We start from the raw sequence: 22,667 nt of genomic DNA, 5'->3' as shown, positions 1-22,667 counted from the left end.
TCATATTTGATGCTCAAATTCAGTTGAAAGTTTCTTGAGCAAGTTGAGCTATATCAAAGTTTTGATTCCTTAGACAATGTCTTCTCCATAATGAAGGATCAGTGTTATGCAGATGTGGATCCAGCCCGGGGGGCCAGTCAAATATATTGCTGTACACATGCGTGACCAAAAAACGGTTGAAAGGGGTGTTTTTTCAGTTTTGGACGCGGTCCGCGCGTGGACTCGTTAAGGGTATCAAAAACACAGATTTTCAAGAAAAAGGGTGGTTTTGAAAGATTGGTCAATGGTCAATCGCGGGGTCAAACGTATTTAGGGTATGTTTTTTTCCCCCAAAGCCTTTTTTTTTTAAACTAGCCAAACGTGTTTAGGGTATTTTTTTCCCCCAAGCTTTTTCCCAGAGGTCATATTTTGGCGACAACTTGTTTAGGGGCCAAAATCATAGATAAAGCCCGCGAAAAACTTGTTTAGGGGGTTATTTTGCACACAGAAAAACTCGTTTAGAGGGTGTTTGGAAATTCCTTGGTCACGCGTGTGCACAGCAATATATTTGACTGGCCCCCCCGGGATCCAGTTTATATTAGACACAATCATTTGGAGGGACTAAATATGGTTCACAAACAATACTACTCCTCAAATGTATCCAGTTTGACTAGATCTGCCACCGGTGATGTAAAATAGTTTTATGTGTCCATGCTATGACTGTATCATCCTCTGTCTCTGGCCTTCATTTTCCCAAAGACATCCTAGTCACGTTTTGAGCTTGCTTTTGAGGTAAAGGGTGCCTGATTTAGATTTTGTCAATTTGGGCAAAATGTTGCCAGGAAATAACCTTCCAGACAGTGCTGTGGATGCATCAGTGTTCGTGAGGGTAATATAAGGAAAAGTGTCTGTGGGTCAAACAGTGGGAATTATTCGAGTTGAGGTTTATAAGGAAAGAGTAGAATGTTATGAAATTGTCATTATTTTGGAGTCAAATGGTGGGTTAAAAAGTTCACTGCCAACACTAAGGGAAATTAATGTGAGTAATGTGACACTTTAAAGCATTTAGCATAATTGAAGTATTTTGTCTTTCTCATTTCATTTTATAATGGATGTTTTAAAGAAATATCAAAACTTTTTAGTTTTTTAATGGATGGATTCAAATGTTGATTGCCATGGTATGTTTTAGGTTTGCCTGTTATGGTATACACATGTACATGTATGATCTAAATATAAAATCTGTATGGTAAAACTATGTGCATTGTGCAAAAAGAAACAGGGAAAAGTATTTTTTTCAAGTGGATGGATTACATCATAGTTAGGATAAAGAATGAGGAGGGGAAATTTGAGTAGAAATTTTTGAACCCTTGACTATTAGATATGATGCAGAATATCATGACTCACATTTGAAAGAGAGCAACTTTTGGGAATTTGGCAATGATTGTGTCAACCATGCTTGAGTTGAGAGAAGTGATTAACATGATGGTCCTGCCTGTGAAAAATGTGAAAAATTATCCACTATTAGCGAAGGATAGCGAAGCATATAAGTTTAATAAATGTTATATCATCTGGATTATTGTAACAACAAGCTCAAATTATTTGAGATATACATGTCTTACGTTGCAGACATCTTCTACTTGTACGTGTACATACAGTTTTCATTTAAACCTAGGAGCATTGTTAGTGTTTGATTAAAAAAAATTTTGTTATTGGCTAAGCAATAATCAAAGAAGGAGATAGATAGACCCATATAGTTCTTTCATTGTCTGTTTACACATAAATATTAATATGAATTTAATCATCAGGGATTAACTGTAATGGTGATTAATAAAATACATGTTCTGTAGTTCTATAGTCAGATTTGGCTTTTATTTTATATTCATATGATTGTCTTTTTTGTTAGATTAGAAGTAGGATTATACCCTTAGGCTTACAAAAAATATTACCTTAGATTATTTCACTTGCAAACTTGTATGACACAATACTGGTTTTTCCCACCCATATTTATGACAGATGAAGTGAAAGTTTTGTGTCAGGTCAGAGGCCATTTAGTCTTGTAATTTGATCATTATCTTTACTAGGCTTAACACAATACTCTGCTAACACTGTTTCTTTTTATGTGGACATCAACAGTAGATATAGGAATTAAATTGGTTGAGCACAATTGATGTGTGCATGTTGATATTTTTTTTTATTTAAATTGATTTAATGTTAAGATGGGCTTTACCCTTTAAATATTGCATGTCTTGTAAAATACCCTGTACTTGAAATAAAACCTAACAGGGTCCTTTGTGTTTATAAATCTGTCATTCCCAGGGTATGCTTCCATTGTATTTCGTTTTAGTTCATGTTTTCAAACTTCCTTCAATAGACATGTCCATAGCATGGGTTTCCCCAAACACCTTTTTCATGTATAAAGTGAAAGAAACAAAAATGATTGAAGCAATTTCCTTCACCGAAAAAATATTCTCCATCAATCTTAGTTTACATTGTGTTTTGTGATGACTCTATCTTTGTCATGAAAGTTTGATGTCTCCGAACTTTTTTATAATAACATGACTTCATATTGTTTTTTGCTGCTAATAAGAAATGACATTATTTATTTCAATCAGATTTCTGAGAAAAGTATATTTGTTTGAATAAGCAACAAGCTATGGACTAGTAGAGTTTTGTGCTTTCCATGTGACATAAATTTTAGGTTTTTAGGTTAGGTTTTATTTTAGCCTGGATTTGAATTACAGGTGAATATTCATATCAGACTCTGCTTTAATAGCATGGTGGCAGCAGTGGGATATAACACTTGTCATTGTCAAAGTCAAAATATTGTATGAATTTATTCCGTTTATTATTTTGATAGTGGCAGTAGTAAACATAGTGGCAGTGGATGAACCATATCATCTTTCTTCATCGTAGATTAAGAAAGAAATAGCTCTCAAATTAAGGAAGAAGTCTAACAAATGTTCTCTGGAAACCATTACTTTTCAAATGTTCTCACAATCCTTACAAAAAATGAATTCCCACCCCTTTCCTGAGTCTGAGATATCTTATCTAATCTTACTCAAAGATGAAAATATTGTTAGCTTATAAAAATACTATTCCCTGTTGGTAGAGTCTGAATGAGAAGTCATTATGAGCTTTGTGAGGTGAAGGGATGCTATTGTGGAAATGAGACATTAGGGATATCTCCAGGGGCTTCTCCTCTCACCTTCACTCTAAATTGCAGGGATTTAAAATGAACCCAGGACTGTATTAAGGGACCAATTGGATTTAGTTTTAATCTATAGATTCATTTTTTCAATCTCAGATTTCATTACAATCCCTATATTTTTCTTATGATAAAACTAAATCCAGACTTTGATTTAAATACCTAACTACTGTCCACCTGGATTGAATTTAAATCTCTGCAATTTAGAGTGTTGACCATTGCTTTTTAATTGTTTGAGTACAATTTCTATTGTGCCATTTTCTTCGTAATTACCTTTCATAATCAGCAAGTATGTTTTTTTTAAAGTCTATATTTATCATCTCACATTCGTGATTGAAAAGCAATTCATTTCTATATAGAGTACATGAGGAAGGGCTTAACAGAAATGTAGAATTTTAGTATTTATTTTTTTTACAAGCGAAGTTGTATAAGATGGAAAGATGTTGAAATGTTAATTTGTTGCTGTGTTACATTCTGGTGCTGTGGACATTTGGATTGCCTGTGTAAAATATCACAGTAGAAAAGTTTCAGTAATTATTTCAGTTTTCTTTTTTTTTTTCTAATGTTGATACATATGTTTTCAAAATGTGATACTTCCACATTTCATGTTCACATTGATCACCTTTTCTTCATACTTCTTCATACTTCCGAAAGATGAATATATTTGAGTCAGAATATTAATCTTAAAATAGATAGCTGTTAGAATGGCATTTCATTCTAATATGAAGGGCTGAGGGGGTTGAGAAGAAGATCGAGTTTGAAAATTTAATTCCTCCCAGACTGTTAACTCATTTGTTCTAAAAACTTGGGACAGTTGGATGGGATGAATCATGCATCATGATTAAATCGGTTTGCCTTGTGTTGGGGAGCCTTCAAATTTTAAAGCTATAAACTACAAGACAAAATTTAAGGCTTAACAATAACTGATGTACATAAGTGTAGCTAAAGAATGAGCCTACATACATCTCGAGGCAGTTAGTGAACTTCAAAGCTTAAAAGGGAAACATACTTTTCACATGCGGTGAGAAAAATTCAAGTTAAATTTAGCTTTATATCTACCCCATAAATCCTGACACCATGAAAGAGTTTGAATGAAATGAGTGTTTGATAGGACACAGATTTTAAAGGGATGCCCCAGGTTGAAGATATCAATAGAGTAAAATTCACAGAGCAACATGCTGAAATTTGATCAAAATCAGGTAACAAATAACAAAGTTATTGAATTTTAAAAATTTGCATTATTGCGGTGAAACAGTTCTAGACATGTCGTCAAGAATATTCATTAGGTGGGCTGATGATGTCATATCCCCACTGGTTCTTTTGTATTTTACTATATAAATTATATGAAGTTAGGTTTATTCAAATTTTTTATACCAAGAACTAAAACAATTGGATTGACAACTGATTACGTGCATTAGCTATTTATTAACTTATTTCATCATAATGGAGACACATCATTTGCACATGTATGAAAAAAATGAAACAATTATAATTTCATGTAACATAAGAAAAAGGAATGTGGGGATGTGAAATCATCAGCCCACCTAATGAATATTCATGATGATGTGCATATAACTGTTTTAAAACTATTGCTAAAGTTTAAACTTCAATAACTTTGTTAAAATAATTATGATGAAATTTTTAGCATTTTGCTCGGTGAATTTTACTCTATTCATTCAGATATAAATATTCTCAGCCCGGAGCATCCCTTTAATGGTCTCACTAGGAGAAATTAAAACAGTATTAATAATAGCAACCTGTTGGGTATAATTTTTAAACATTGGCTCAGATATTTGCTCTTCACAAATACCCTTGAATATCATTCAATTAGACTATGTTTAAACTGTATAACTGATTCATTTTACACACAAGTTTTGAAGTGAAAAAAAATTAAACCTAAAGATCTAACAAGGAAATCAAAATTATAAGAGCTACAATTAAAGGGGTACTCTGGGCTGAAAATTCTATATAAATACTGAACAAAATGCTGAAAATTCAAGATTATGCAAGATTATTTTGCATGAATAAATGAAAATCCTTTATGCATTATTGATACCAGAGTGTGCACATGTGTCTTAAAAAAATGCTGAAAAAAAAAATCTGATTACAAATAACAAAATTTATTGAATTTTGAAAGTTAGCAATATTTTGTGAAAACAGTTAAATGCACGTCATATGAAAATTTACTTATAGGCTGATGATGTCACATCCCCACTTTCCTTTTTCTTATGTTATCACATGAATAAAATCATTATTTTATATTTTTATACATGTGTGTATGTCTCCCTGTTACAGCAATGAATATCTAATGCTTTAAAATCATTTGTCAATACATTTTTTAGTTCTTTGTAGGACAAAAGCTGAATAAAGATAATTTTATATAAAAAAATACAAAAGAACAAGTTTGCTCTTTGGATATTCATGAAGACATGCATATATAATTGTTTCTCCCATATCTTTAAAATTTGTTATTCCTTACCCGATTTTGATGAAATTTTCAGGGTTCAATTTTTCTTTACCTCTTGAAATCATATTATCAGTCTAGAGTACCCCATTAAAAAGAGATTCGTGCCATTTTCAATTTGCTTAGATATGTCATGACCTAAATGGATATTACTGTATGAGATGCATGATTATGTGAACCTGTTAGTTTGATAAAGTACCTTGATGAAAATGTTTTAGAGTCTATGCTGATATTTTAAAATAATTCTTTAAACTATTTGAATTATTTAAGTATTGTCTGATAATATAATCAATCATTATATTCAATTTTTTTGCCTTATAATGCAATGACAAGATAAAATTAGAGACTTTTGTTTTGTTGCATTAGTATTTTTTTCCCGAAAGATGATGGTAATATGTCATTTTAGATTAAATTTATGGACTTGTGATATTGCACAGTTGCGAAAGTCCAAATCACTTAATTTATGAAGTATGGGAAAGTTATTTCAGCCCAGCTCAATTCCTGGTCGATGAAAGTCACATGGAAGTCAGATTTTGAGGTGTTTTCATTATATTTCTTCACTCCCAGGCTTTGTATATTATACTTATGTTCATGTAAAGTGCAGGAAATCTTTGAGTGGTGAAAGTTTCTTCATGTTGTATCCTTCTTCTGAAGTTCCTTCCTTCCTTCCTGTCCCAAGAGCTTGCATTTTCCAGAAAATTATGTTTTTTATAACTGAATTTCACTTCATTGTAATGCAAAAAGTTTCTTGTGCTTCGTACTTTAATTGCGAGTCATTATACTTTAAACTTTCCTTTGCACTATAATGGCATTTTTCTTTGGTAAATTAGATGTTTGATTTATTTTATCTAAAACAATGATTTTTTTATAATTACAAAGGCACTATATGATAAGGAATTGTTATGAATGTGTAATTTTCTTTCAGATAATATGTTTCATCAAATAAAAATGTGTAATGCCTCTTTATATCAATTATATATGAGTAATAATGTGTTTTAGTTTCAACTGTTTATATGAGGCCATGCAAACAAACAGCTTTCATTTCCTTGTCTGTTTCCTTTTCCTTAGTTTTTTTTTTTTACTATCCCTCGGATTTTCAACTATCACACTCAATGTTATTGTGTCCATATACAAAATGCTGAATCGCAAATGATTTGTATGTCGTAATAATGTTGTAACCACATTGAACCATGATGGTAAATGCAGCACTTTTGCCATTTCTGTATTATTGATTGTTATTTGTTTAATGAGTGCTATCACTATTATCCTGATTCATAGTAGTGATGTATTCATAGTCCAAATCAACTTATATTTTATGCTATATATATGCTATATTTTTCGTCATTAATATATTCTTGAGTATGCAAAATTCTTTGATCCTTGAAGAATTATATTAGAGAAGCTAGACACAATATTAGGTCTCCAATACACATCGCTATTGAGTTTCCTTAAAGAAGTAAATTGTTATGTTGTATTGATGCAGGTGTCATGATTATTGTCCTGAGGGTACACATGGAGCGAACTGTGCCAGCCAATGTCAATGTCAGAACAATGGTGTCTGTCACCCTGCTACTGGAAAGTGTACATGTAAACCAGGATGGAAGGTAAGGAATATGAGCAATCCTCATGTCAAAGAAAAGAATTCCATGGATGTCTGCTTTGAACATATAATGGTGGTCCCCAAGTCTGCACGCCTAATGATTTGAGTTAAGATTTAACATGAATTTCTTTTTATTTCACAAAATATTTCAGTTGATAATGTTCCTTATATATTATTATGAGTAAGTGTACCAAACATCTCATAAAAAATTAAAAGAAATATATGATTTTCAAAAAAAAAAACCTTGGGCTGTCATTTTCAGATTGAACCAAAAAATGGTACCCCATGTCTGTGCACCCATTCACTTTGCACACGATTCAGGGATTTTGATAAAAAGGCTGCATTTTGAGGCTGTCACATGAAATGCACAAAATTAATTATTTTTCCACCATTTTGAGTCAGATATTTTAATGAATACCTTTCTATGTATTGCATGTGTAAAGTCTGTGTAAAGTCATCGCATATCTTTTACTAGAATTGCGCAGATACGCGTATGCTCAGACAAGGGGGACTGCGCAGACTTGGGGAACTTGCCAGACTTTTGCAATTGAACCAATTTTTGCTTACTTTTTTCTGAATTGGTTTCTCTTATGTTGGATCATAAGAATTTTGAAAAGAAATGAGATTTGACCTTTTAACCATTTTTAATTGAGGTGTATATCAATTGCTTGTATATCATTTTGTAAAACTTAATTTCTGTCAAGTATCAGTAAGACTCCCCGCCTCTGTCTTAATCATTATTGTTATTTAATTTGTAAACTTTGACTTGTAGCAATGTAATTATTTTTCAGTAATTTTTTGTATTTTTGTTTGTTGATATATATGTTAATTATGAAAATGAATAAAAGACTCAATTATATAAAAAGAAAGTACCAAACAAACTTCACATATTATCTTCAAGTGAAACAGTTGCATTTCCAAAAACCCAAGAATATCATTATTTGCTTCTGATCTGCAGATTAAAGTAACATGCTTCCTTATAATTAAGCTTTAATTCAGTTTAACTTTATTAGATTTTATTGACAATGGAGCTTTGACTATTGAGAGCTTAGTGTACTAGTTCAATTGACATGTCAAAGATCTGGCATGGTTTGAATTTTGATGAAAACAAGTACTTCACACTATCTTTAGCTAACTGTTAGGATGCATAGGAAATCTAATTTATTCACCAGCTATGTTAATTGTAAAGTAGAGCCTGTAGGCCATATCTGTTTGAATCCCACCTAATTGGATGATAAACTGTAAATCTAGTATAATCTTTACTGACAGTTAGAGATCTACTCTGTACAAGTATCATTATATTTAAAGGAGAATGAAACCCTTGAAACCAGCTGAATCCATATCAAAGAGAAAAATCAAAGAAACATATTGTTGAAAGTTTGAGGAAGATTGAATGAATAATAAGAAAGTTATGAGCATTCGAATATTGAGATCACTAGTGCCATGTAGATCCTCCCAACGGCAATGCGACCAAGATCTGTGATATCACACACGTACAACTCCCTCATTACTTTAGTACTTATTTCACTTATATTCTCACTTTTATAGAGTCTATCACAAGGTGAGGTGTTCTCTTTATGAGATGACAAGTACAGAGGTTTCACAACATTATATCATTGATGAATCGTTTGTCATATGATTAGAATGAGCAAAAAGAGATGTTTTGGGGTATATTTTCAGTGTCCAAATGGGAGAGTTGTACGTGTGTGACATCACAGATCTTGGTCGCATTGCCAATGGGAGGATCTCCATAGCATTAGTGATCTCGACATTCAAATGCTCATAACTCTTTTATTGCTAGTCCTATTTTTCTCAAAGTTTTGTTGATCTTATTCTTTGATTTTTCTGCTTTCACAAAAGCTAACTTGCTCCAAGAGTTTCATTCTCCTTTAACAAATATCAAACTTATGATATTTTATTTTGAGTTTTTATTATTGAATATATACTGAAGCTGATTCGTTTTCAGTTGAGAACAATTATAGCCCATAGTATTCATGTTGTTACTATTTGTTTTACAGGGTGCAGTGTGTGCTGTGCCATGTCGGAAAGGCCGGTTTGGCCAGGATTGCAGTCAGCGTTGTACTTGCTTCAATGGTGCCTCCTGTAACCCTGTCAATGGCACGTGTCAATGTCCTGAGGGATATCAAGGAGATCAGTGTGAAATGCAATGTCTTTCAGGAACCTTTGGCATCAACTGCCATCAGCAGTGTCAGTGTCAGAATGAAGGACGCTGCTCTACCGTCGATGGCAGCTGCAGGTAAGCACTGCAGGACAAGTTATCAAAACTTCCACAAACAAAGCTGTATTACTTGTACTGAGATTTGAGATTATATAGAATTTATGGGTTAGTTTTGTATATATTTCAGTTTTAAATTATCATAAGCCCTAAAGCTCTGAAAGTGCACTAGTGCTTGAAGAGAAATTGAGTGTGATGAAGATTTGTTATTATGAATCTTCATTATTTGTCCTTGCTTAAGTAACTATTTTGAAAATATGTTTTCAGATGATAGTCATCTCTTTGCCATTACTTTAGGCTATGAGAATCAGTTGGAAATTTAGTACAGATATGTAATGCTAGAGTTTGAAGAGAGCAATACGTCAGAAGTGTCCACTTGTTGACGGAAGCTGCGCGTGAGCGTGATAGGATCATTAGGTAAACTGTGAGATCAAAATGTTTCCTCTCACAAATCCCTAGGGTACTGTTGATTTTTTGGTTCCCTTTTTGTCTGAATCCAAATTTGCCAGTTAATAGAGTGCAGCGAGGCAGTGAAATTGTGCAAATTGAAGCAGACTTGATGATTTCTTTAGTGGGTGTATGTGTCCCGTATCTATGCCAATATGTTAATCAGTTATGAGTTGATTGCTATAGAGGCTGTACCTATTCAGTCAGACCGCAGGTCCCTATGCTAATGAGCAAAAAGGCCAGATTCATCCAAATCATCTCGTGGCTGAATCCTCCTCCTTGCAAAATCTCGTGATTCGTGAGATTTTCTTTCTCTAAGAATTTACCTGTTTTAACCTCAAGTTAAATGAAATATTATTGCACCATCAGATAGATTAAAAGTTACTCTTTCATATTGGTCATTTATTTTGTATTCAATATTTTGTTAAATAAGTAAATATCTGGCCTGAAAATGTGCCTCAAAACTGAATTTTCTTCCTCTGTTTTCTTTTGCAAATTGTGCAAAACTTTTTATTTTGAGCCTCAATGATATCTATATCACCATAAAGCTGAACTTCTGTACTTTCTCACAATGCCACTCTTGATATGCGGCACCTTTTAATCGGGTCAAGATCACACTTTTCCCACCAAGGTACAAGACGAGATTTCTGAAATTTTGTATTTGCATGAAATCCAGAGTTCTGATTGGCTGGATAAGGTTCACAGAACAACAGGCGCGGGGTATTTGAGGAGATTACCACATGGGAAGTGTGACCTTCCCACGAACCCAGGCACTGGAATCGTTGGAATTTGCCATTGTGTGGTCTTTTTGACCAATCAGAGTGCAGTATTCTTGTTTTCAAGCTGCTTTATGTACTTGGTAAATGAAAAGTGTGATCTTGACCCGATTAAACCAATTCTTACTTTGAAACCTATATCATTTCAAAGCATACATATTCAGCTTTATCATGATATAAAAATCATTTGGGCTCAAACAAAAATAAAGTGTGAAAATAGCAGCTTTTGTCAGGTGAAAATATTTATTTTGTAGCATATTTTAGATCAAAATTTTAACCTATATTACAAAATCTTTGAATAAATCTAAACACATGACCTGAAAGAATGATTCTTCTTCTTTACAATGGTACCAAATTCATGAAATTCGATGCACAATTAGAGCAGCAATGACCGAAGGAAAAGAGGTGTTTTGGTCCGCATCAAGCTCATTGAATATGCAAAACATCTCAAGTCATGAATATCACTTGGATGAAAGAAGCCACTTTCTTGGGACCTGCAGTCTGACTGTATTTTAGTGAGTGTATGTGTTTAGTATTTGTGCCAGTTTGTTAATAGGTTTGAAGTTGACTATCTTAGAGACTATACTCACAATCTGTGATGTTGATGAATATTTGTGAATGTTCAGTAGCATCCCCAGTGAATAGTTTCCATTTTATATGCTTATGTTAATGTCTAAGTGACTTGAAAAAGGCATAATTTTGGCCAAAATATTAAATTCTGCTCTGATATTCAGTTTTTAATATTTTATATTGGTATCATTTTAATGCTAATACATTGGTGTAAGAATCATCCCTATTAGGGTGTATTTATGCGCCACTTTTTTACCCTAGAATCATGATCTGAATCATGATTCAATTCATGATTCTGCAGAATCATGGTGCATTTAGTCAGAAGTGAAAATAAACGTCTTTCAAATCGCAAACATGAAACACAAAAAAAGGGGGGCGTTTGAAACTACATTTCTGTAGAATCACGAATGAAAAAAATTTGAATCATGATTCTGTGACGTCAGTCGGGTCACTGTGTCGGGCTACTTCCGGTGTATGTGCATACATGCTCAGTGTATGGGTCAAATTGTGCACTGTGATGCACACTGAATCAGCCCGAATTTGAGGAGAAACAGCATTGGAATAAAAGTCATCTAATCCTTGATTCTGTTGTATTGTGATTCAGGTTTATGTTTTGAATTATGATTCTGGCATAAGGTTGCTTAAACTCAGCTAGAAAATGAGTCAATTCATTGGTCCCGTGTTCATCTTCACATACAGATAATGTACTCATCAAGAAGCTATGTTTATTTAGAGTGATCCCTTGATGTATTTCTAATGACTCTACTCAGTGGAATGTGACAGACGGCAGACGATATTGAGATCAAGATTCTTAACCTTGGTGCTTTCACACTTCCTATATTCAGTAGTGTGTGGATGTGGCTTTGATTACCGCTTCCTTCGTTTTGGTGTTGATACATCCCTAAAGGCACTGTCATAAAGATGCCTCAGTGTGGATTTATATTCACCATGAGAAGAATTAAACAGGGAACAAATTCTTTTAAGAAAGGGAGATCATAATCTTAATAGCTAATTCCTTTATTGGGCTATAGTATTTTCTATCAACATAAGCTTATGGCGAGAAAATCCAAAATTTTACCAAAAACTATTACTTTTGATTTCATTCTTGCACCATGTGATAAAAAAGAAAAAGATTTTTTCATTTATGAGTTCACAATGATAAATTATAAATCATCTGCATAGCAGAGCAAGACTAAAGGTGCCGCTTTTTTACGACGACGACGGCGTCAACATTGAAATCTTAGTCTAAAGTTAAGTTTATGATATGACATCATAACTTAAAAAGTGTATAGACCTAGTTCATGAAACTTGGTCATAAGGGTAATAAAGTATTTCTAAACATTCTGTCTGAATTTCATGTCACATGACCAAGGTCAAAGGTCATTTAGGGTCAATGAACTTACAATGTAGATGTTGGGGGAACCAACATCAAAATCTTAACCTAAGGGCTAAGTTTTAGAAATTTCATCATAACTTAGAAAGTATATGAGCCAAGATCATGAAACTTGAATATAAGGGTAATTATAATAATAATAGGCATTTATATAGCGCCATCTATCTAGAAATATTCTATTCCGAGGCGCGTTATTATTATTATTACCCCGGCTTTAGCTCGAGCTGCCGTTCAGCGCTCATGCATTCAAGGAATTAATCCTGCCGGGTACCCATTCACCTCACCTGGGTCGAGTGCAGCACAATGTGGATAAATTTCTTGCTGAAGGAAATTACGCCATCATATGAATTTGTTACCCCCTATTTTGTTCACCTAATTTGAAGGCTTTATTCAGCTTGGGTCGGCTGTATTTGGCAGTTAATGATACGCTTACCGCCTTGACCGAACTGTGCGAAGTCTGTGTGGTCTGTGTGGTAGAGATAGGCCGGGTCGTAAACACTACTTCTTGGGGGTGCATAAATCGCCCTAATTAAGTTTATTAATTGTGACATAATAGAAATCACTGTAATTTGTTTATGATATTTGGGACCTTTCGCAATCCTCACGGACGCTAATATTAGGGTCCTCTAACACAAAAGTTAACGCTCAATCATACACTAAATTTTTAAGATTGATTGTGCATTATAGTCAATAGAATCAAACGTAGAAAACTGCTCTACAATCAATGCTAAGCTTTGTGTTACAGGGGGGTTACAGGCCCTACAGATCTGCTTTTCGTGTGCAAAATCCTTTTCCGCGACACCCGCACCATACATGCATGTATATTACGACTGATGGCTGGAGATATTCGAAATGCAGACCTAAAATAGATCATGACATGGATAAGAAAGTGGTTTTTCAAACAAATCGAGTACATATTGAGTGAGGAAAAACTTACTGCATGAAGGCTTAGATATAGATCATTACAGTCCATCGAATCGATATTACATTTAATGTGGATTATTGGTGTATCACTGGCAATTGATTTCATGGGTCAGATCAACCTCTCCAGCCAAACATTTCGCGTGAGTTGATATGTGCACACCATATGCAATACGTTTGAACTCGTTTCTTTTTGTTTCTTTTGTTTCTTTTGTTTACTCCTTCTACACAAACGATATGCCTCTCGCACACGATGTAATGGGCATTATGTTTTACTTTCCCCAGAAATGGGGGATTAGATTCAAATTCCGGGGGGACCACTTCCATTGATGAGTGGATATACCAGGCACGACCATGGGGTTTCGAAAAGTACCCTAAACAAGGGAAGCAATTCTTTTCCAGATTATGAAAATGCATCTCTTAACAAGAATTTGGCTTGTGAAACCCTACAAGTATTGGATATATATCCTTTTTTTAAAGCATTTTAAACATCGTTTTGACACCCTTATAACGTTACATAGGCCTATACGTAACGTACCTGCCCACTCTGTCCCCTTTTACGCGTGGTCGCTCCTGATATCCACTAATCAATGGAGCTCTAGGAGGAGTCAAATGTGGCTTTGGAAAGTCGTCCTCAATCGGATATATCGCTGTTGCCATAGTAGCAACCAGAATTTTGCACACGAAACGCATATTGAATGTTTCCGTCGCAGATGCTAAACGAAAAAAAAATCTCATGTCACACAATTTGCATTGCAGGACAGAGTTTTACGACCATGATGACGGGCCCAAAAAGTCTCTTCCAAAATCAACTAACGTCGTAAATAAGCGTGCGCGTCCTCAAACGAAAGGTCGGGAATGACTGTGGTACGACATAAGGATAATGGAGGAGCTTCTTTTATGTTAAGATATTGACATATAAGGAAATGTTTTTTCTGACCAAAAAGTGACAGTAATTTTCTCTGATTCTGTGCTCCTTCCCTCTATATACTCCCGAGTTCAGGTTTAGTTGTCTTCGCGACGCTTTGTTTACTACTGCGCGCATTGTGTGTGTACGTGATTATTGCATAGAGATGTAATCGGCGTATTCTGTGTGGTGTATACACCGTTCATGCGCTGCACGTATACGTATATGCACCGGTATGCACACATTATTCATCCCTGGATTTGGCTTCTTAAAATGAGACAAGCATGATTTAACGTGAAAATTGACGGAGCTAAATATTAATTAATCAATATGAATTTTATATGTATGAAAAGCTTACATGTTACATATCACTGTCTGGGAACGAGGATTTCCAAATCTAACGCAAAACACGCTGCTGCCAGGTTGAAAATCGTATACTAAAATCCAATCGAGCACAGAGCGACCAATTAATTGATATTGTGCATGATAAGAACAAAAAAGTCAATTGCATTGTAAAGTTTAACCTAAAAGTGACGAAGGTTTTTTTCAAGAATGGGCATGATTTTACATGTAATGAAAAGGAAATGTTCTCTTCTTCTTATATCTAGGACGAGGATATTGTACCCCCTTTCAATGTTTGATAGGAGAGGAAAGAGTAAAAAGTTGATAGGTGTACTAAAAGACAATCATGCGCAGTGCGACTAATCAGCGTAGATGATGCATGATAAGTACAAAAAAGTTCATTGGATTGTAAAGTTTGACCTAAAAAAGACGGCGTTTTTTTTCAACCAATCAGGTTGAACTTTATATCACAAGAAAGAGTTACAACCTGTCTATCTGATAGTATTTGAACTCAGACATTTTGACACGAAAGTCAGACGCTGTAAGAGAAGATCGAGCTTAAAACAGTGCAAAAAGTCCTTCTCTCACACAAAAACACGAGAAACTGTGTATTTTCAGTAAAAAAAAGACAGAAAAATGACAGATATCATGAGATGAAGATCAAGTCTAAGACTAAAAAACCGTTTGAACTCGTGAAAAAGCTCGAGCGGTTTTTGAGATATGAGTTAAAAGAGCCGAAAATAGGTCTATTTTGTCAAGTTTTTGACGCCGGAATAGGGGATTTGCCACGGTGCGCGTAAAGTGAACACAACAAATTCATATGGGCTGGGATTCGAACCCACAACCCTCTGTTTCAAAGTCAGAAGACTTATCCACTGGGCCAAAACGCTCCACATGATGTATTGAAGTAATGAAGTATTACCGAATATCCTCCTTGAGATTCAGGTCAAAGGTCATTTAGGGTCAATGGACTACGGATATGTTGGGGTTTTTGTTAAATACCATCTTAAAGATAAATGCCAGTTATGGTAACGATCTCAAAATGACTTTTTACAGAATCCAATATAATGACCACCCAAGTGTCTGTTTATATGAATAAAAAATATGTGCCGAAGGATTCTGGAAGAAATTGTGTAATTGCTGAGAAATAACCAAAATAAGCGTGGATTCAGGCACTTCCGTCAGGTCTATTTATTCCAGCAATATAATATACACTGTCCCATGTGTGCCTATCTGTGTTGGCGATCTTCAGTGTGATTGTTTTTCAGCCGAGATTTTATGATTTCACAAAGTTCAGTTTATGAAACTGTACCAGATCTAGATCAACGATGATATAGTAATAATTAACCTTGGTTTTACAGACTTTCTCACGAAATTAGTGTTTTACTGCAACTACTGTCATTTAGCTTTAACTTTGAAAAATTCTGGATCTAGATCATCTAGTTCATAAAGCTTGGAGTAATCAAGTATCATTGAATATCCCTTTAGAGTTTTGGGTCAATCAAATGACCAAGTTTAAATGTCATTTAAGGTCAATGAACATTGGCCATTTGGGGGTAAGTGTTGAATTTCCTTCATAACTTTGAAATTTTATGGATATAGTTCATGAAATATGGACATAGGGGGTCTTGGGTAACATGATCAAGGTCATATGTCATTTAGGGTCAATGAATGTAGTATTATATTATTATATGAATGGTGTTTTTTGTGAATAATTATTTCATAGTCTTTTTCAAAGTCAGCATGCTGCTAATCGTCTAATGTTGTTTCCTTTAGTCATACATGTAAAGTGACTTGTAACAATGCAAATCCACTTTGAGATTCCATTCTAACATTTCTAGTCTTGACTGTCCTAAAATTATGAATTACAATGGAAATCTTCAGTGAGTTCCTATTCTAACATGTCTAGTCAAGACTGTCCTGAAAATATGAATGACAATATAAATCTCCTTTTCGTTCCCTATCTAACATTTCTAGTCAAAACTGTCCTGAAAATATGAATGACAATGGAAATCTCCATTTAGTTCCCTTTCTAACATTTCTAGTCGAGACTGTCTTGAAAATATGAATGAGACTCATTGTAAGGAAAGTAAGAAATGAAATAATAGCATCCAGATATTTGTCAAAGGTCAAATGATGCATTTGGGGGAAAAGGAAATCATAGTTGAGAGATCCCTACTCTGAAGAGTGTCATAAGTAATCCCACATTGATAACCAAGGAATTGTTGTTTCCTTTTCTTTCTCCATAAGGTAGAAATATGTTCAATATTGATATGTCTTGTAAGTTTTCAAGATATTGCAAGTAAATATAGATGATAATTGATTTTCTACATCTTCTGTGATCAACATGAACATTGCAATATGTTACTCAAATTTTCAAACTTACCATTTCCATCAAGTTTGTTACAAGGGATCCAATTCATAGTATTAATTCACCTGCATAGGTCTACCATGTCCCACCTTATCTATACTCTGATCGAAAAAGTAACACTACAGTGTGATCCTGAGCATATTTACAGTATTCCTATCTTAGTGAGCAAGATTATCTAGCTGTGTAATATAAGCTCTCTAGGATTTTCATGATGACATTCAGACTTATGTATGATTCGAAATTTCCTCTTCCATGAAAGTGCAAGTTTAACAAAACATGAGGTTTTGTATGCATCGTTGCACATTATCTATGACAAGCTGGGTGTAAAAAGTAGAGAATCAGTAGCATGGTAATGGAGCCTAAGTATTTTGGATAAAACGATGATTAATTCTGAAAACTTGGCTTGCCGAAGAGACCATGCAGACCATTTCCAAAAAGAATTTGTTTTGTTCTTGGTTATCAGACAATACACTATATAAATGTTACTGCAATGGGTTGTAAAAATACTTCTTTTTATTGATATCCATATATGGGTCTTTCTTACTATTTATTTGTATGGATTCATGTCTGTAGGAACATTATTATGAAATTCATGGATCATCAGTTCCATGTTAAGTGAATCTTTAAGTTTGAATAGTGGAAGTCCATATTCTGCTAAATTACAAGATTATTCATCAATTGGTCTTTGGTCATGTCTTGGTCTTTCATACAATAAATATCCTACTTAAGTTAGTGATAAGTCCAGTTGACAAGTCCAGTGCATACATAAGAAGAGAAGTATTCTTAAGAACAAATTATAACATGAAATTGTCCTATTTAGAAATGACATCATGTTCCTTCTTTAAATGGGGAAATTCACATATTATACCCCATGCTGCCTCCTACATGACCGCAAAAATATTTTCAGGTACCAAACTTTCATATTTTGTCACAGTGTCTTTTATGAGTGGATTGGATTGGTTCTCAGTCATATTTATATCTGGGTCAACCACAAATCTATGTTACAATGTATCGCTTTGTCCTTGATATACTATCAGTCTGACAGCTCTTGGGATGTTAGGAGGGTTTCTTTGTCAGAATTGGGTCTATCATACCTAACTTATTGTATTTATACTACATTATGTATGTCACTATTACTCAGTCTCTTCCCCTGTTATTCTATCACATTTCATGATTCTGTTCAATATAAATTTGATCGTTCTATTTTAATTGTCTATCTTAACATCTCGAGTTTCTCTTGCTCACTCTTCTGTCTTGGTATGATTTATATCTCTTTTTGTTGCTTGTCTTCCCTTCTCTCTCTCTCACTCATAGCCTCTGTCTCTCCCTATCATTTTTTTTCATCTCGCTTAAATTCATTTAACCTGAAATGAATTTGTCTGATCTTAAAATAATGTATGCATCTTATTTCTCATTTTATTTCATGTGTGTCAGCTGTCAAGATGGATTCCTTGGGCAGTATTGTGAAGAGAGCGGTATGTACTCAATAACATTCAGTGGTATTTGATAAAATAAAATAATTCAGAACTTTCAAGTTATTATATATAATTTCGATTTTTATCTCTTTTTGCTATGTTAAATTAAATGCAAGAAACATACAGTAGTTGCCATTTGATGTCAAAATAGTTCTATACATCTGTCTTTATGACAGAGAGGAATGACCTGAGAAAACAATAACAAAAACATGGTACCTAGGTTTTACCGTCATAAGGCCAGTTCCTGCCTGGTTATGTAAGAGTTTTATTTCAGAATGAGCTGACCTTTTGGGACATGGGAAATTACCATGACTAAGGTATAGGATTCTGATTGTAATGTGTGTTTGCTTTATATGAAAATTTATCATTTTTGGTCTTTCTTGCTTTTTTCGCCTTTGCAGTATGTCCCCCATGGAAGTATGGAAATAACTGTTCAAGTCTTTGTAGTTGTAATGTTGAACACTCTACAAGGTAGGTATCAAATATAACTTGATATCACTATCAGCTGAATAATTTATGTTGTTCCAAAATAACATTTCATGTGTCAGATGAGTGAGAGATAAGACAGTAGCTGCTTCTAGGTATATATACACTATTGTGTTGCAAGTTAGATGTCTTGTGTAAATAAGACAAGACTTTATTTAGTTGAATGCCATGGAAGAAACTTTGTCCTTAAAAGAGAAATCTGTATCTTCATAGGACAAGAAATAGCAAGAGTTTTGGGTGAACATATTTTTCCCATTACCGGTACTAAGTGCTATTTGGCAATCAGCCTATCCACTTGTTTCACATCAGAAATAAGTGTATGATATGTTGTTGAAGATATAAAGTGTTAATCTTACAAAGATATTTTGCATTAAGATATATGGTTCAAGTCTAATATAATGTTAATTATAAGGAATGTTTTCTTTAAAGCATTGATCTGAATGTAATGTAAGACATGGAAAACATGGAATTGTCTTTTGAATAACGTTTTCTGTGAGACGCTGCTAATTGCTTATAAGTTTGTATATGTTCTGAAGGATTAGATATTTCAGGTGTCCATATTATTGGGCATCATTGTAGAATTGGAATGATCATTAGTACATCTGGTATCAATCTGTTGTCATCTTGTAACATAGTATGATTCATGTCTCAAGATGACAGAATACCCCTTGGAACAGAAAGACAAAGCTTCCTATTAAAAAGCAGTGTCTTGTCACATCCATTAATTGTTTAATCTTTACAGGTGCAATAACAGATAAATGTATCATAAGAGGAGGCCCACATTAACTACATGTATGTGATTTATAAGTCTGTAAGGTTTTATCTTATGATATACATGTATGGTGGTTGAGCAAAGTAAACTACAAGTCCTCAAATAAATCATTCATGACAATTTCCTATTGTTCATTGGCTTGCACAATATTAAACTTTTTTAATTGAGACCGAGAGAGCATGATTCTCATGAAGGTAGCAAGCCAATATTTTCACTTTGCTGGATAAGTATAATTTTTTAATCAAGTTTTCTTCCCAAGTGATCATCCCTATTTTTTTTAATTTGTGCAGAATATTTCAATTTAGACATAATACAATACCATGGATCATATTTAAAGTGTCTCCATTAGACAGGGAACTTCAGAGTTAGGCAAACACAATGACATAGTCATCACACTGTAAGCATGATGACTCTGTGTATAGAGAACAGTTTCATTGGTCACTGGAAGTGGCCATCACAAGAGAGGCACTCTGTATTTATCTGTATGCATTGTATATTACAACTAATCAACAAATCATTTCTTCTATCATTCTCACATACAGTTGTCATCCCATAACTGGACAGTGTAAGTGTAACACCGGGTATGTTGGTTCGGAATGTGATTTTACATGCCCTCTTGGTTCTTATGGCAATGGTTGTTATCAGATATGTGAATGTCAAAATGGAGCTCATTGCAACACTGTAGATGGAACTTGTACCTGTGCACCTGGATGGCAGGGAAGAATGTAAGTATTTCCATTGGTATTACATTAGTTACTACTTAAAAAAGTATTTGTCAATGATTTCAAATATTAGGTTTCCTACAGCAATTATATCTGCTAAATCAAATACTCCAGGGTCCCATCTTACAAAGATTGATCTGATCAATCACAATTACGATTGATCTGATCAATCACAACTATGGAAAGCCGACATCAACATCTAAAATGCATGTTTGTTCAAAATATTTTCTAGATATGATGTAAAGTCATATATTCATTGTTTTCTTGAAAATTCAGTGTGCTTTTCTTTGCTTACCAAGGACATTGTGCAAATTTTCTGTAGAAAAAATGATGACACTGATGGATTTCCAGAGTTTCGATTGATTGGATCAATCATAATGCTTTGTAAGACGGGCCAAGTTATAGAAGCATTACTATATTATTAAATCCCATTAATACTCTGTCTATGGTATTAACAAATAAAACAAATGATTATTGAAAATTAATGTGGAAATGTATATTATGACATGAAGTAGAGACATTAATTCTCAAAGGTGTTTACACATCATCTCGAGGTTCTTACTAAATATGGTTCAATGACTTCAAATGGTAGGATCAGATCAAATCTCATACTCATGGTGATTAACACCTTTTTGTGAATTTGTTCCTTATATGGGCATGTTTCCAACCCACCCTGTTTGTGAATTTGAAGGCCTCAGACCATAGGATTACTTTAAATCCTTCATACTTCAATCCTGATGACCTTTGCTGGGTTTTTTTTCAAGAGGTTCATCCCTTCCTTTCAATACCTATATAACTTACTTCCTATCCCTTATCCTTACTCCATCCTTATCTTGGTCTACAATCTCCAAAACGTATGTCAACTCCTTCTCAAACACAAACTTATAAAATACTGCATTCATTATTGTCTTTAAATTCTTCCTATTCCATGACTAATGCCTGATTTGCACATTGATCTAAACTCCCACATATTCCTCGGTCACCAACAAATATTGCTAATGATATTTCCTACTATTGCCTTCTCAAGAAATATAAATTTTGCTCTTTCGTTGTACTTCCCTCCCTTTCTGTTAATCAGCTGTAACGAGACATGTCCTGTTGGTAGCTACGGCCACGGTTGCCAGGCAACATGCAACTGTCAGAACGGAGCCACCTGTCATCATATAGACGGAGACTGTATCTGCGCCCCAGGTAAGAATCTCCTGCTCTTTACACTCTATTTATACTTCATCTTCTCTTCATTTTCCTCCTATCTGTTTAGATTAAGCATCTGTCATCAGAGTTGTATGGATATAAAGTTGTGAAGTCTTTGTAAATATAATCTTGTGCCCTTATGACATGTCGTCAGTTGATACTGTCAGAGAGAAAAGTTTGGAATTGGTCAATTCTGAATCCGGGGAATGCTTTTCTTGATTTGTTTCTTGTCTGTGAAATAGACATGCACAAGTAAGGAAAACCCCATGACTGGTCTGTACTGAAATAAGGAGCATTTCTTACTTGGATAAGTTTACATAGTAAAAACTGATCTCATCACAGTTTAAACTGAAGTCTGTTTTATACTGTTTTGTATTTTAGAGGTTTAAGATAAATTTGTCATGTTAATTTTAATGAGGAAAATTCTGTCTCATAATGTATGAAATCTAGTGACACCTTTATTTCAATCTTCAACAAACTTTTCCCTTCTCTGACACAAATCAGTCACATGGTCTTTTAATTGAAAGCCATTTTCTGAGATACTAGGTAATAGGCAGTTGAAATAGTCTTAACCAAGTTTTGATATCAGGGGCAGTTATTATAGGGCTCTTAACATATGAAAATCATTATGAGAATGTTTGAAAGAATATGGATGTGTGAATATGGAGAGTGTACCCATGTGTCTCTTTGGGTTTTACCTTTCTTAACTGTTAGTGAAGTATCATGTTAATCATCATGAGCTAGGGTCCCGAAAAATGATCTTACTCATCATTGTCTGGGAATATACATCTTACTTGTTGAGACTAA

At 34.1% G+C, this 22,667-nt stretch overlaps 1 protein-coding gene across 1 annotated transcript in view; it reads left to right on the top strand.

Moving 5' to 3' along the window:
• Nucleotides 1-811: 811 nt before the first annotated feature.
• LOC129255436 (multiple epidermal growth factor-like domains protein 10) overlaps nt 812-22,667 on the top strand; it is a 38,372-nt gene continuing 16,516 nt past the window's right edge. The window contains exons 1-7 of the mRNA XM_064096042.1: nt 812-858; nt 7,132-7,252; nt 9,267-9,505; nt 18,646-18,686; nt 19,088-19,157; nt 20,487-20,669; nt 21,745-21,857. Of these exons, the coding sequence (XP_063952112.1) occupies nt 812-858; nt 7,132-7,252; nt 9,267-9,505; nt 18,646-18,686; nt 19,088-19,157; nt 20,487-20,669; nt 21,745-21,857 (814 nt within the window). The remainder of the gene's footprint in view (nt 859-7,131; nt 7,253-9,266; nt 9,506-18,645; nt 18,687-19,087; nt 19,158-20,486; nt 20,670-21,744; nt 21,858-22,667) is intronic.

The sequence above is a fragment of the Lytechinus pictus genome, chromosome 3 (genome assembly GCF_037042905.1).
Source record: "Lytechinus pictus isolate F3 Inbred chromosome 3, Lp3.0, whole genome shotgun sequence".
Classification (NCBI taxonomy): Eukaryota; Metazoa; Echinodermata; class Echinoidea; order Temnopleuroida; family Toxopneustidae; genus Lytechinus; species Lytechinus pictus.
The sequence above is the reverse complement of the archived record's forward strand: the minus strand, read 5'-3'. Positions and strand labels throughout refer to the sequence as shown.